Consider the following 15,453-nt stretch of genomic DNA (forward strand, 5'->3'; position numbering starts at 1 on the left):
CTTGTGTGTTTTGGGTAGTAAAGTGTCTAGCCAAGGTTCCTGGGGTGTACTCATACAGATTTGTTCCTGTAGATGTGCCAGTAATTCCTTCATAAACCTGTGTTGATGTTTCTGATATTCTTTTGTCAGGTCTGAGGATAGTTCTTTGTAAAATGGGGTACTGGAGAGTTCCTGTATATAGTCCAATTTCTCTATGATGACAACTCCCTCTCTTTTATCCAGGGCCGGTGCCAGAGTTTCTGGCACTTGAGGCCGGGGGCAGCTTCAGGGCTGTTGCCACCACCATGCGCATGCATGCACATACACCCAGACTGCTCAGTTGCCCCAGATCCACCCCAGCCACCTGCTGCGCCTGGCCCGCAGCTGTGTGTTAGCGGCGGCGGCAGCAGCACAGGGCAATTTAGAGCCGCACCAAACGAGAAGAGGGTCGTACAAGTTTTCTTGGGAAATGTAGGACATGCCTTCCCCTCTCTACCACTGCACACTGCCCTCTCTGAACGTGTGTGGGGGGGTGGAGACCCAAAGCATTCCCCCCCAATCTCCTGCCTGTTTCCTCACAAACTGGAAAGAAGCAGAGGAAAAGTGATAAGTTTCTTTGGGGGGAGTTGGGGGGGATGGGACGGAATAATGACAGAAGAAAGCAAAGGGGAAGGGAAAGAAGAAAGCGGGAAGAACCTAGAGAAACAGCTGTGCCTCAGGATGTGCGCTTTGAATGAGCTGCTGAAGATGCAAATCCTTCTTCCAGGCACAAGCCCCCCTCCCCACCCTGACACAAGGGCGCCCTGAGAGAGAGCAGCAGCAGCCCACCCCGGAACGGTCTTTGGGTGTGCCCGGAAGAAAGATTTGCGTCTTCAGCAGCTCATTCAAAGTGCACACCCTGAGGCCAGGGCTCATTTGGAGCCAGAACGCACAGGAACGGCGTTCCGGTAGGTCTAAAAAGAGGTCACGTGGGTTTTGGCCCCACCCACGTGATTTCCTCTGAGTGCAGGCCGAGTGGTGCTGGGCTCCAAAGGAACAGTAAGCTGCTTGGATTCCTTCTGCTCTTTTACTTTCATTGTGGGGGGGGGGGAGAAAATGTGTGCAAGCCTAATGGTGGTGGGCTCCAAAGGAACGCAAGCTGCTTGGATTCATTCTGCCCTGCTCTTTTACTTCCATTTGTGACTGGGGGGGGGGGAGAGAAAATGAGTGCAAGCCGAGTGGTGTAACAGTGGGTGGATGGCAAGTAGAGGACGGAGCAGAGTTGTTTTCTGTTGTCCTAGAGGGTCGGATCAGAACCAAAGAGTTAAAGTTAAATCAAAAGAGTTTTTAGCTAAACATTTAGCTAAGCTTCCTGACAGTTAGAGTGATTTCTCAGTGGAACAGGTTTCCTTGGGCATGAACCACATTACGAACCAAAAAACCCCACGAATGCCTGATCGTCTGTTCATGAACCGGCAGTTTGTGAGGGTCCATGCCCAACAAACCAGCGTTCATTGGAAAGCCCAGTTTGTTGCGTTTGCCCGTGGTTTGTGAAGCCAGACAGTCAGGCACCATCAATCAATTCCCTTGGAAACGGAGCTGGGGGAATGCCTGAACTCTGTCTGCACTCCTTCTGTCACTCTGGAAACCTGAATCGAAGCCCAGCTTACCTTGATTGGCTGGTCTTTCTTCCAACCATGGAGCTGCAAATTGGTTACATAGGAAAAGACACCCAGGAGGAGGGAGGGGGAAGGGGGGTGTTCTGTAGCCATGGGCACTCCAATCTCATCCCTGCAAACCCTGATAGGCAGTTCTGACGTCCAACCCCTTGTACACTGGGCCAACGTCAACTGGAGGCTCTAATTGTATCGAATGGGAGTTTCCTGGGGGCCTTGGATTGGAGAGGGTATAACTCCAAGATCCCTATTTTAATCTTGACCAAACTTGGGTCCTGGCTGGAGGAGAGCCTGCTAAACACTCCCTGGGAATATGGGCTCTCAAAGTCCAACAGGGGCCGTTCTGACGCCCACGAACCTTGAACCAGTTCGTCAGCGGGAAATGTTCATTTCAGTTTGTTAGTTTGGGTTTGTTGGTGGCACTGAACCATGAACCACTGGTTCATTAAATTTTTTTGGTTCGTGCCCATGTCTAGTTGTGGGCTCTCCTTCCCTGGAGGTATTTAAGAAGAGGCTAGATGGCCACGTGACAGCAATTATGATTCTATGACTCAATATAAATGTACACAGATTGGGAGAGGGAGGGCAGGAAAGGATGAGCTGATGTTAGGCTCTCGTGGTCCTTTCTTATACGCCCAGGGTAATGCTGATCTCCATTTTGGAGTCAGGAAGGAATTTTCCTCTAGGCCAGATTGGCCAGAGATCCTGGGCTTTTTTCTTTTTCTTTTTGCCTTCCTGTGGGCATAGAGCAGCTGCCACTTGGAGAGCGGGTGTAGTAGCTGTGAATTTCCTGCACTGTGCCTGGGGTTGGATTAGATGACACTTGCGTTCCCTTCCAGCAATATGTTTCTACATTTCTATGATATTGTAACTTGCACATGGTATTAATTATAGTCCCCCACAGGAAATAGCTATCAGCTTGCTGGATGGTCATGATCTTCGTTATGGTCATAGTAAGAGAGCACTGTATCATATTGTATTCAGAGCCATGACATGTCATCTGTTTTTTCTGACAGAGGAGTTAGCATGTTTGCCATGCTAACTGGCACGCTGCCCTTCACTGTCGAACCATTCAATATCAAACAACTTCATCTGAAGATGATTAATGGTGAAATTAATCCCATCCCACCTGACATTTCCACAGGTAACCCATTACTGGAATATTATATTGTACATATGGGATATAATCCAGCAAAAGTTAAGTGCTGGCCTTGAGAGCCAGCATGGCCAATCAGAGTTCAGGGACACTGCCATGGACTGCTCCAAGTTAATGTGGAGGGATGAGTCCTCACTGGAGGAGGAGGGCCTGCCTCTGAGCCCTGCCCTGGCTGGCATTCCCTGCGAGGTTGATGTCTCAGTGTGTCCCTGAAGGGAACTGTTGCCAGCACTGGAATCTGCTCCCAGAACCAACAGGGCCCTCATACCAGGAGGCCCTATCATGAAACACCCCCCCCCCCAGACCTGCCACAGTCTCTCCCTGGACCTCAGAAGTGGAGAAAGCGAAGAGTACACCTGGCAGCTCGAAGCCTCCCCTTCACCACAGGATCTTGGCCCTGCTATTCCTCATGAGTAGAGGAGCTGGACTCAGCTGGTCAGATGTGCCTAACACTAGACCTGCAGGGAAACTCCCTTTATAAGCCTTACAGTGAGGCTGGAGCCAGTGTGGGATCAACTTGTCTGGGTCTAATAGTCACTTGTGCCCTCTGGACTCTTTGGACCTGACTGCTGAACTTGCCTGCCAGGTACTGTTGTTATGAAACTCTATGGTTGCCCAGGGTTTTGTCTCCTGATTGGAGAGCAGGCAGACACCCACATCTGCTATGCTATAGAGCTCACTGAGTGACTCTTGGCCAATCAGTCTCTGTCAGCCTATCCTACATCACAGGATTGTTCTAAGTATAACATGGAGAAGTAGAGGGTTGTCAACCTACAGGTAGGGCCTGGAGATCTCCTGGCATTGCAACTGATCTCCAGTTGACAGGCATCATTCCCAGTGGAGAACTATATATTTTTCCTCCTTGAGCTCATTTGAGGAAGAACGGGATGAACATTTCATTGAGAAGGATTTGGGTACGTGTTTTCACTGAAATCAACAGGACTTAAAAGTGTTGACTGTTGACCTGATTGTACCCATACTGGTTAACAACATCAACATTCAATTTATATACTGCCCTTCAGGACAGCTTAATGCCCAATCAGAGCAGTTTACAAAGTATGTCATTATTATCCCCACAACAATCACCCTGTGAGGTGGGTGGGGCTGAGAGAGCGCTAGAGAGCTGTGACTGGCTCTGGAAGGCAAAAACAATTGCCTATGCCTTCATACTGTCTTGCTTTTCTTTTGAAAACCATGGCTTTTGTTTGCTGCAAGAAACACTTGGAGATCTTTCCAGGCCTTTCCCTTTGGCAGGGTGCACAGCTATCAAAAATCTTCCTGGATGACCCTGTCATGGCAAACACTCCCATGGTAAATGAAATCAGAATTTCCATGCATTTAGATGACAAAAACCAGGTATTGGGAAACAGCAGTGCTTGGATCCAACAAGAACTATTCTGCATGCTTTACAGTGGATAGAAACCATGCTAGTGGCGTGCATGTTTATTTGGATACTGCCTATAACATCACGGCAAAACTATCCTTCCCCCCTTCATAGGTAATCACCTGCCTATGCTTAGTTGCTTTTCAATCATCCTTTTCATTTCCTCACCTGGAAGAGTTGTATACTCATCCTCTCTGGTACTCAAGCACATATCTACCTAATTGTTGTTAATTGTTCTGAAATTGAAATAGCCACTATATCTTTTTAAATGTTTGAAATGGATGTATTGGGGTTTCTTACGCCTTTGCTAGTTAATTCCGCTACTGTTGTATTGTTTGTTGCTTTTTGTAGCTTTTTATAACCTATATGAATAGAGATGTTGTGTGTAGTTACTATGTTGTCTGAAAAGTGACATGTATGTTTTCCATGTGCTTGGTAAGTGCAAACTGATCAGTAGATTTTACAGAGTACTTGTTCACACATACCCAAGTGATATGTACATACAAAACTTACATCACCCAAGTTCACACACCATGGTAACTAAGGGTGTGCATTCTGGAATTCCCAAACCCCCCAAATACACAAAAATCACTCTTTTGGGTTGTTGCTGTGATTTTCCAGAACAGTTACACAAATCTGGGATTCTTAGACATTAAGCAAAACACTCCCCCCACTCCCAAATCCACGTAGCTTTTTGTGTTTGGGTGCTTACTCTCAGGAGCAGCAACAGGTGTCTTGTTTTTCTCTGATCCTTTGAATTTCCTACGCAGTGGCCTGGGGTAGGCAGCCCTTGGCCAGTGCAAGCCGGGCAGAGGGACCAGCAGAACTGCTGTTCTAGCTTACTCCTTTCCTTTCCATCCCTCTTTTGTGGGAGCAAGTCTGTTTTGTCCTCTGCAAATAGACTGGCTGGGAGCACCTTGTTCAGGGGCCTGTAGGATTGGACCCATTGGTCCAAGTTGCTTGAAACTTGAGGGTTCTTTAGTGGACTGGCAGCACTAGCTCCCTTTTGTTTCCCAAGGCCAGTTCCCAAGTACAAAAATATATGCAGCATCATTTATTAGTAGTTCCCTTGTTTATAAATGATGACACTTGGCAAGAAAATCTGAGGCCTGATCCTTTCCCAGTCATGCATTGGGAAGAATTTGGGATTCTTCTCCCACCCCATCTCATTCTTTGGAGGCCCAAAATAAAATTTATTTATTATCTACATTATGAATCTGTGTTTTGTGTAGGCATTGGTTCAGTCTGGTCACAGCATAAAGCCCAAATTGGACATGCACAGCATCAAACTGAGAAGCCTGAATAGTGAGGAGCCAAGTGCGCTTTTCTGGGCCCATCTGGAAGTTCTGTTTGATGGATCCATTAACAGTGCAACCCTATGGAGAGTTACTCCAGTCTAAGCCTATTGAAGTCAATGGGATTAGACTGGAGTAACTCTCCATAGGATTGCACTGTAAGTTAGTTTTTAAAAACCATCATCACATCATCATTGTGAGCATACAGTTGGGATTTTTCAGATACACCTTCAGAGATGTGAGGTAGTTGCTATGCAACATGGCAAGGGAATTTGTGCACCATTTATAATGGCCTCCTCTCAACTCAGCTCAGTTATTAATGGAAATAGCTGACGTATTTGTTCTGGGGTGGCTTAAATTCACAGCACTCTCAATCTGCCTTGCCAAATGTATAGTTAGGTCACCCATTTCTAGTGAAAGCAGTGTAGTGATGTGCCAAGGCATCTCTGTGTCACTGCTCTCCAACACCTCTCATATTACCACACAGCCCAGGTCAGACTGAGTAACACAGAGATCATGAGTTCTGTCACCCAGCAACTCCACAGCTGCCTGTGCTGGGCAAGGGCCATTCAAGTACAAACACAGACCGGGGGGGGGGGCACTTTTCCAGCTCAGGGCCACTGAGGTCAGTTACTGGAACTAGAGCTGGGGGCTTGAGCAGGAGCCTGAAGGACAGAAGACAGAAGGGACTGTTGACTAAGTCAGGGCATGAGGCCAGCCTCACTCAGTTTTGTTCCAGACCTGGCTGACCTAGAAATGTCATACTGTCACAGGGGCGGATGCTTTATTCCACTATTTCCTTAGGCCTTCAAAGGAGATGCAGAGGCTTTAGCATTGCTGTCCTAAGTATCTCAATTGACTATACTCTAAGCCAGGTGACAGAGCTCTTGGGTTAAGCCTTGGATGGGTTATAAAAACTCCCCATGTTTCATGATTATACTTACACCAGAGTGCCAGTTTTTCTTTCCAAGCCTTTGTTCTATGTACAGAACAAAGGCTTATGCCATAAATTTCAGATATGTATCAGGCCAGGTAACAGTACTGTAAAACTATCTACAGACATTCTTACCCTGATCTACAAATACTTCAATAAGGTGAGATTAATGAGAGTTGTCCATAAAGTAAAAAAAGCAGCCCAGTTCAGCTTCATTCTGATGGGAGTCGCCCTGGCTTCATCCTAATAGGAGTCGTGGGCAGGGACATGGGACAGAATACTGTTAACTCAATGGCATGATGTCACTTCCAAGGGGGAACCCGGACGTGATGTCATGCCTCTCTGGGAATCATGGGAATTCTTTGGTAAAACCATAAGTGACAGATGGTCTCAGCTCTGCCTCTCCTCAGAAACAGCCAATGACAGCAGGCAGAATGCTGGTCCAGTGACAGCTGGGATCCATTGCAAAGGAGTTAGAGGGAGAAAGGGTTTTGGAAGCTGCTAAGGGAAGCAACAGAAAGATAGCAGACTATTAATCTGTTCTGTGTAACATAGTAATCCTTCTCTGTTTGCCTGCAATATATATAAGTTTTGGAAACACTCAATCCTATGTTCTATTTTGTAAATAGAAGTTCTTTTTTTGTTTCTGTTTAACCCTGGCGGGCCTGAAGTTGTTGGCTGAGGGGAAATAAGACACACATACAAACCTCAAACACTCTGGTCATGACCAATGGACCAAGTTTAAGTATATGCTGGCAGAGCATATATGGGAAGTAAACACTGAGTTTCCTTTCTCCAATAGCCCCGGGCAGTAGCTGTGTGAGGAGAAGTAAATATAAGGAATAGACTGGTAGAGCCTCCGAAAAAAGGAGAGTTGGGACCTGGTGTGGATTTGGGTCAGGGCTCTCTGCCTGAAAATTACAGGTCAGCAGACTGTCCTTAACTGCCTGCCCTTAGCTGCCTGTGTTGCCCCCAGACCTGTGAAGGGAGGTTTCCAGTAGGAGGTGGTATGTAAGCGGTCCATACCATAGCTTCTGGTAATTCCTGGAATGATGTGACGTTTCTTTTGAGTTTTTCCTAGAAATGGTGTCATGCTGACAGTGGGGTTTTTTTTCCATTAATTTTTCTCCTGCTGGTTAATGGCCAGTGGCGAGAAGCAGTGATTGCCAGCAGGAGGTCTGTTTCCATAACAGGAGATCTGGCATCCTCACTATGTAGTCCATTCATTTGTTAATGTTTGAATTTACTACATCCTTGAAGGAACATTAAGTGAGTTGATGGATATTATGTAAGTATTCTAGTAGAATGTACCCCAGACTGTTAAGAAAGGGAATTCAATGAATGACTTTTGCTAATAATATTTTGCTGGAATTTCTGCACAGGAGCTGTTCATTTCATATACTCCTTCCTTGAACCTGATCCAGCTAAGCGACCTGCAATTAAAGAGGCAATGAAAGACAAATGGCTGATTGATGGTAATATCAGAAAACCACTGAATTCACTTACACATAAAAATAGGTAATTTGTTTTAAGCTTCATCTCCACTCATTTTCATCTTGAGTATCATAGTTCCTAAGTTTCAGGTCAGTTAAAAATTAATTTAATTTTTTAAATTATTATTTCATACCTTAATAAAACATTACAAGCAAAGAAAAACCAAAGAAGGCAAATACAAATAAGTGAATGTTAAAGATAATAAAGGATCTTACTGCTGATAAAAAAATGTTATCACAGATTTGTGTACAATTTCTTATTTTCTTTAATTTCAAAATGCTATTAATCTCATCATATCAGCTTCAAACAAGTTTTTATTTTGCAGCTCCGTGACATATGAAAATGTACCTATGTTATTATAATTAATGTTAATATTTACTGTTTAAGAAAAATCTTGCATCAAATCGGCTTTAATTGTACAGATGGCAGAGCTGCCAACTTTCAGTTCTTTTAGGGCTCTCCTTTGTGCAAAGAGCCCAAATTCTTCCTGCCGAAATTCCTTCCAAAAATCTGTTTAGAACTTTGCCAAACAATTGAAACATCAAATGGCATTCTAACAATATATAGAAGTGGGGAGGGTCAGCAGAGTTGTAATTTAATGAAAAGCCACTTTTTAATTTGAACAACAGGTGCCATTCTTGCTGACTGTTCAGAGAATTCTACAGAGACAGTGAAGCCCAAATAACCTCTTATCAAAGGCATCTGATCAATTCTGGGATGACATGATAATGACTTCCAAATTAGAAATCGATTAATCAGTCCAGAAGCAGAGCAGAATCTAGAAGAGAACCAGTTTGGTATAGTGGTTAGGAGTGCGGGACTCTAATCTGGAGAACCGGGTTTGATTCCCCACTCCTCCGCTTGAAGCCAGCTGGGTGACCTTGGGCTAGTCACAGTTCTCTGGAGCTCTCTCATCCCCACCCACCTCACAGGGTGTTTTGTTGTGGGGATAATAACGACATACTTTGTAAACCGCTCTGAGTGGGCATTTTGTCCAGAAGGGTGGTATATAAATTGAATGTTGTGGTGGTGGTGGTGGTAATTTTTCAGTTGAGGCAAGTAAATAAAGGAAGCTTCAAATATTTGCATTGAGAAAAGTGCTAGTTACTTTTTTGTAAATGGTTTGGAGACACTAAGGAAACAAAAAATGCAGATGGCAACAAATAATTTAGGAATAAAGACAATCCCAAGCAGACTGAAAAGCGATTAAAAAAAAACCTATTCTAAAATATTGAATTGCTTCTCTTACTGAACTTCCAGGCAATAAATAAACACAAAACCTTACCTTAGTGACCAGAGAAATGAATAATTTCTCATAACAATTAATACCAGTTGTGAAAGATCAGTCAAATATTCTCTGTAATTAACATAAATAACAGTAAAAATAGCAGTATGTTAGGGAAAAAAGCTATGTATAAGCCCAAAGCCATGAGCAACAGGCATAAATACTAACATCTGTTTTCCTGTTGGTCTATGAGTCCAACCTGTTGAGTGGTTGCTTTTTACCCTATGCACGTCAGGTAAGTTTGAGCCAAAGCAACAAACCTTTAAAATTTTCTGATCTCTCTTAGTGGTAATGATCTAGATCCACTAAAGTTGCTCTGTTCTTTAGTGAAGAAATGAGGAGGGGGTGGAAATCCCAATAATAAACAAATAATAAATTGATTCACATTACTTCACTGAAAGGCAGCCTTAAACATCATCCACCCAATGAGAAAAATAAAATGTATATCACCTCACTCAAGTTTGAACTGTAATTCCCTTTTTATAATGACAGACAGGCCTAACTATCTGGACTTCACCACACGAAGACTACAGGTTTCAAATGACTGAACCCTCCTACACAGCAATAAAAAAAATCCTTCCCTCAAAAGAAAGTAGATGCAAGGGGGAAGGGTTTTCACATATGCTTCTCTCTGACATCTAGACTTCTGTGTAGAAGGTTTTTTAAAGGGGGTATTCAGTCATGTGAGTTTCTTTCACCAAAAAGTGGGGCAACCAGCTACAGGTTTACCAACAGTGACAATTAGGGCACAGAAACAGAGAGCTGAGGAATTAAATCCTTCAATGGAATCTGTTACCTGGAATATCTGTTCACATTGCTTAATTATAAGGTCAGCCTTATGAGCTTCACATGCACAGAGGTTTCCCTATTATTTCTCACAAGATACATTTTGTGTATACTGTGGTTTCCCTGTTATTTCTCACAAGATACATTTTGTGTATACTGTGGTTTCCCTGTTATTTCTCACAAGATACATTTTGTGTATACTGTGGAAGAACCCTCCACTGAATGGATAGAAGATTTCCCATTTCAAAGGAGGGAGAGCACCCCTTTATACATACACCCACCAAACATGCACAGAATTGATCTTCCACATGTGCCTGAGTAGTGGATTGGGGAAATGCTACCTTTTGCAGTAGGGTTAACATAAATGCATTATCTTTTCCAGACTTCGTCCTGATGACCTGAATCCTATTGTTTTGAATTACATGAAAGAAACAATGGAGCTCAACCTTTCAAATGTTGTAAATGTGTTGATAAATAATAAGCCATCTTCTATAATGGCTATGTATTACTTGCTGTTGAAGAAATTTATTAAATATCAAAAGGAACGCAGGACAATGAAGGTGAGACATGAATTAATATTGTGGCCATTTATTCCAGGGAATAGAGGAAACTTCTGGCCTTCTGGGGTTGTGAACATACCTTTTCTGTAGTTGCATGAGCAAAGTGAGGAGATTTAGAAATTACATTGTCTGTAATATATAGCAGTAAGTATGCAAATACTCAAAAGCTGGGTCACAAAAGTGATTTACGTGAACTTTCTCAAGAAACACAATAATACTTGTAGCTGGGGGGCATCATTATAGGAAGCAATTTACTTCAGCTCTTTCCCAGGTGACTTCTTAACATGCTTTGCACATAAATTCAAATTTGGAAAGAAATATAGTGCAAGGGTAAATTTCACTGTTGCTTGGCAAGGAAGTTTTCTGTTTGGTAGATAAAGTTTTGTTTCAGATTACCTAGATTGTACTTTCTAGTTCCCCACTTCATCAAAGTTTTCTCAGTGTCATATTTGGAGGGAAATCTTACAATGGGAACATGAAATATTATAAAATATTGTCCTTCTTCACTTCCACACAAAATTTCAAGATCTCCATCTGTGCTTCATATTATTTGTACAACTTTATAACTCCGAGAAAAGGGGTAAATTTTAAAAATATATGATGGATTACAGCAAAACTTTCTTAAAGCCAAATCACTCCCTTATACACATACAAATACAATGTTTGTAACCTCTGCTAATAAGGGACTAACAAGGAAGCCTTAAGTGGTTTCCTTTAAGCAGACAGATATTTATTAGATATGGGAATATATTTTGGTTATTAAATCTAGGGGTGGGGGATGACAAACTGTATTTAATGTTAGGTTCAGATAAGTTTGAATCTTGAAATTATAGCTTTGTGCTCAATTTCAGGGCATTGCTATGAAGTACTCATTCATAATCTGCCAATTCTGAACTATCCCAGATAGTTCAGATATCTTTTAAATTGTACTGAGAAAAACATAAAATCAATTCACAAGAATATTTTTGTAACAAAGATTGTAAAAGAGTTTCTATCCTCTAAAAAAAACCTTGGGCTTTTTAATATGAGAAATACTATGTATGCGAGGTGGCAGGCAGCGCAATCCTGAGGCCCGCCATGCCTCCAGCACCCATGCACCCAGGTACCTGCAGCACCGCTCGTCCATTCATGGAGGACTTTCAAGGGAGAGCTACACCAGCAGCTGAGCCCAGCAAGGTGTGGTGAGCTGCAGCCAGGAATGCATGCCCCGCTGGTACCCTGACAACCCCACCAGCATCTCCAAATGGCCATGCCACCCCCACGATAGGCAAATGAGTGGCAAGCAAGGGCACAGACAATGCATGGGCCACAATCTTTGCTGCTCTTTGACACCTTCTTCCCACCCCGCCAGAGAGCAGGCAGCTGGGGACACATGCCCCCACGGTCATGGCACCCACATGGAGATGCACAGGTGGGGGGGAGCCATCCATAGGGGGAGCTCTAGCTTTGAGATGGTGGGCCCCACAACTGTCCTGGCAGGTCAGAGACCTGCAGTCCCCTTGGCTCTGCTGGTGGCACCTAGCCACCCCACATGGCCTGGGAAGCGGGACCTCACTGTGCAGGGGAACGTGCCCTGGCAACAGCACCTGCAGTCCTGCAACACCCTCCCATACTGGTATTGCAGGGCCTGCTGGACAGGGCTGGCCTTCCCATCTGGCCACACACACGTGGGCACAAGGGGGTGGTCCACTCCCTGCCCCAACTCTCCACTGCTGCAAAGGCTCTCTTTTATTATTATTATTATTAGTTATATTTATATCCCGTCCTCCCCGCAAGTGGGCTCTGGGTGGGTCACAACAGAAGATAAAATATACAGGCTACCTGGGCTGGTCCAGTTGAGACTGTTAACCCTGAGAGTACTGCTGGCAAGCTGGCACGTGCTTGCACCACCACACACGAGCTCCCTCCTCTTGGACTGGTATTCCATGAGGCTAGAACAGGAGTTGTACCTGTTTGCACTTCCATTGGAGCCATGAGAGCCATTCTCATGCTGCCTTCTCAGGAGCGGGGTTGGGTCATGGGTTGTCTAGGGAATGGCTCTGTGGGCTGGGCTCAGACATCATCTGGGAAGGATCACAGAGCTTGGAACAGCCATGCTCCTTGACTTCCCTGACAGGTCAGGACCTGCCTGAAGGAGAAACAGACACACGTGTGGTGGGCCTCGCACAAGCCATAGTCAGGTCTGCCACATCCTGGGAGGGTGTCCATGGCTGAGGGCAGTGGCAGTGGCTCCGTTGTCCCAGGTGCTACCAGCAATCAGATGATGGCCGCCCCTCCAGTGGGAAAGTACTTAGCATCTGCATCTATATGTTCTGCTCCCATGGCAGCTCTGATTTTGTGAGGGAGATGGTCAAGGGGTCAATTGTCCACTATCATGGGGGAGTTACCAGAGCAATACCCAGTCACCAAAGCCCAGGACTGCACCCTCTCTTCCGCCTGAAGGGGGGCCTGGCCAATGGGGTCTGAGCAGAGGCCTGGCATGCACTGCTTAGAGCCCTCCCTCCCCAAACAGCTGCATCAAGCATCGCTCCCTGGGTGACTGCCTTTTTGACAGGAATGTGGCACACACACCCTGCTGATGAGCCTCAACAGCAGAGACCAGCATTTGGGGTGGCATGGTGAGGGGAGAGGGGAGGCTATTGTGAACAAGCAAGCAGGGGTGGCCACCTCCCCAGCTCCCTCTTAACTGTCAGTGGGGCTTTGCCTCCCTTACCCGAGCCAGGACTCAGAAGACGGACAACATGCAATGGAACTTGGGTGGTAGTTGTTAGATATTCTGTACATGGCTCTCACCCTACATGTGACTGCAAGTTGTGCCCCAAATGTCACTAAGTTCCCCCTATGCACTCTTACCCCATAACCATGAGCAATGTCTCCTGCTTCACACTCTAAGTTCCCAGAGCAGAGGGCTCCCAGGTACAGTTTCCAGCTGCCTCCCCACTTACCTGGGGTCATGGGCACCCTGGTTGGAGGTTATGTCAGGGGAGCTGATTGGGCACAGGGGAGGGGGCTTGGCTGCTGTGGGGGCACAAGCAAATTGGTCTCTGCAGTAGTCGGCATCCTATGCTCTGCTGGGTCACTTGGGCAGGGCCAGGCATAGGGGGGATCAACTTTTCTCGCACAATGGGTGCCTATGGGCTATGCCATCATTTTTTGTAGCATAACTTTCCGCCACCGCTGGGGGAGTTAGTCATGGAGCTGGCTAACTTATGCCCCATCCCCTGTCCTGTCCTCCAGCCTGCTGGTGCAGGGACTTATGCCTTGGTTATACCTGCGCCCAGTTGCCATGGTCGGGCGCCGGTGCAGGCCCTGGGTGGATTGGTGTCGGCCGCTAAGCTGTTATAGAGGGTGTTACAGCGTAAGTCCAGGATATGCCAACATAACCCTCGTTGGCTTCCAGGGCACTTTTCCCCGAGCCTCAGATTGTTCTGACAATGGTCCAGTTAGGGCTTTTAGAGTTGATTCATCCTGAGGTTCCAGGTGAAGCTTTCAGACAAACAGCAATAATACAAGTTCCATTGTATTTTTGTCCCCTGCTTGTTAACTGCCTGCTCAATACAACCAAGGCTCATATGATATGACGTGCAGAGGATTTCTGCTTTCAATGCAGGGCATCAAGCAAGAGATTTCTGCAGAAAAATCAATCTACTGAGATCCCGGATCATTCAGTTTGTATTGCCATACCTTCAATATTTTTAGTTATTCAATTCGGTTAAGGTCCTGGATGTTTTTATGTGTATAGTTTTGACTGGCATATAATACATCATGAGGTTTCTAGCTATAAGACTCCATAAACAATTTAGATAGTACAGGGTGTAGGAAGTTTTCAGTTTTAAAGCTGCATAATTTTTTGCAAGCGTAGTTCAACCTAAGCTACAGCTGGTATTATGGGACAATGGTATGGTGAGATTTAACATGAATATAGAAGATGGTTTAGTGAAAAATGTGGCTTGTTTGTCACCAATATGAGAACACCTAATGTTCAGCAATCTAAACAGGATACTAGTGAAAACATCTTAGTCCAGCACGTTAATTGAAAGCATGTTAGAGATCAGTATTTCTATGACAATTTTTGGAAGAGATTTTAGCAGTTCAAGCACTAGGTTGAATTAGATAGAATTTTGGCCACAGGTTAGTGCTAATGTAATCTCTGCTTCATATTCTATATATTTTGCAGTTTGGGGGACCAATTAACCCCTTGAAATTTTAGAAATGTCCAAATAAATATGTAATTTTCAATAAAATCTTATTGAATGAATAACTGAAAGCCTCATATAAGCTAAGGAGTCTTTCCAGAAAATTCTTCTACCGAAGTCATATGTTTTCTTCTAGATTGAATTTCATAAATGCTTGGCTTGAAATTAGATATCCTTTACATATCCATGGCAATTTATTTTCTTGTATGGAAAAGAGAGAAACCCATATATTTTCACTGGGTCCCTCTTTGGGTTGTAAAATAAAATGCAATATGAATTTAAACAAGGCACATCTTAATACTCCAGTGGGAACAATACAGAACAACTTAAGTATCCATTGACTTGCATTTGTATCAGATTTATAAAACAGAATTTTATAAGTGGAAGACTAAAATCTTGTATTATCTTCATCTTGTCCATATCATGGGTACTGCAGATCTATTCTCTACTGTCCCTTAAACAGTGCTTAGTGAAGACTAAAACATTTTAAAATTATGACTGTTTTAACTCCATTTGCGCACAAAAAAAGTCTCTCCTCTGTGGATACTTTTGATATTAATCTTCCATCATTCTAAGGTTGACTTCTTTACATTTTCATTGATACTTTCTCCATCACTTTGACTTTTAGAATCAATACAAGCAATCTTATTTTGCCCCTAGTCTTTTGTTTATTGGCAATATACACATCCTTATAACAAAGACTAAAGGCAGTTTTGCGTATATGTTCAC

General features: G+C 44.2%; 1 protein-coding gene across 1 annotated transcript in view; it reads left to right on the forward strand.

Annotated features, from left to right (window-relative positions):
• The window catches only part of LOC129324246 (hormonally up-regulated neu tumor-associated kinase homolog A-like), a 47,806-nt gene that overhangs the window by 12,130 nt on the left and 20,223 nt on the right, over positions 1-15,453 (forward strand). Inside the window, exons 5-7 of the mRNA XM_054971400.1 lie at positions 2,651-2,778; positions 7,786-7,921; positions 10,351-10,528. Of these exons, the coding sequence (XP_054827375.1) occupies positions 2,651-2,778; positions 7,786-7,921; positions 10,351-10,528 (442 nt within the window). The remainder of the gene's footprint in view (positions 1-2,650; positions 2,779-7,785; positions 7,922-10,350; positions 10,529-15,453) is intronic.

The sequence above is a fragment of the Eublepharis macularius genome, chromosome 1 (genome assembly GCF_028583425.1).
Source record: "Eublepharis macularius isolate TG4126 chromosome 1, MPM_Emac_v1.0, whole genome shotgun sequence".
In the NCBI taxonomy this organism is placed as follows: Eukaryota; Metazoa; Chordata; class Lepidosauria; order Squamata; family Eublepharidae; genus Eublepharis; species Eublepharis macularius.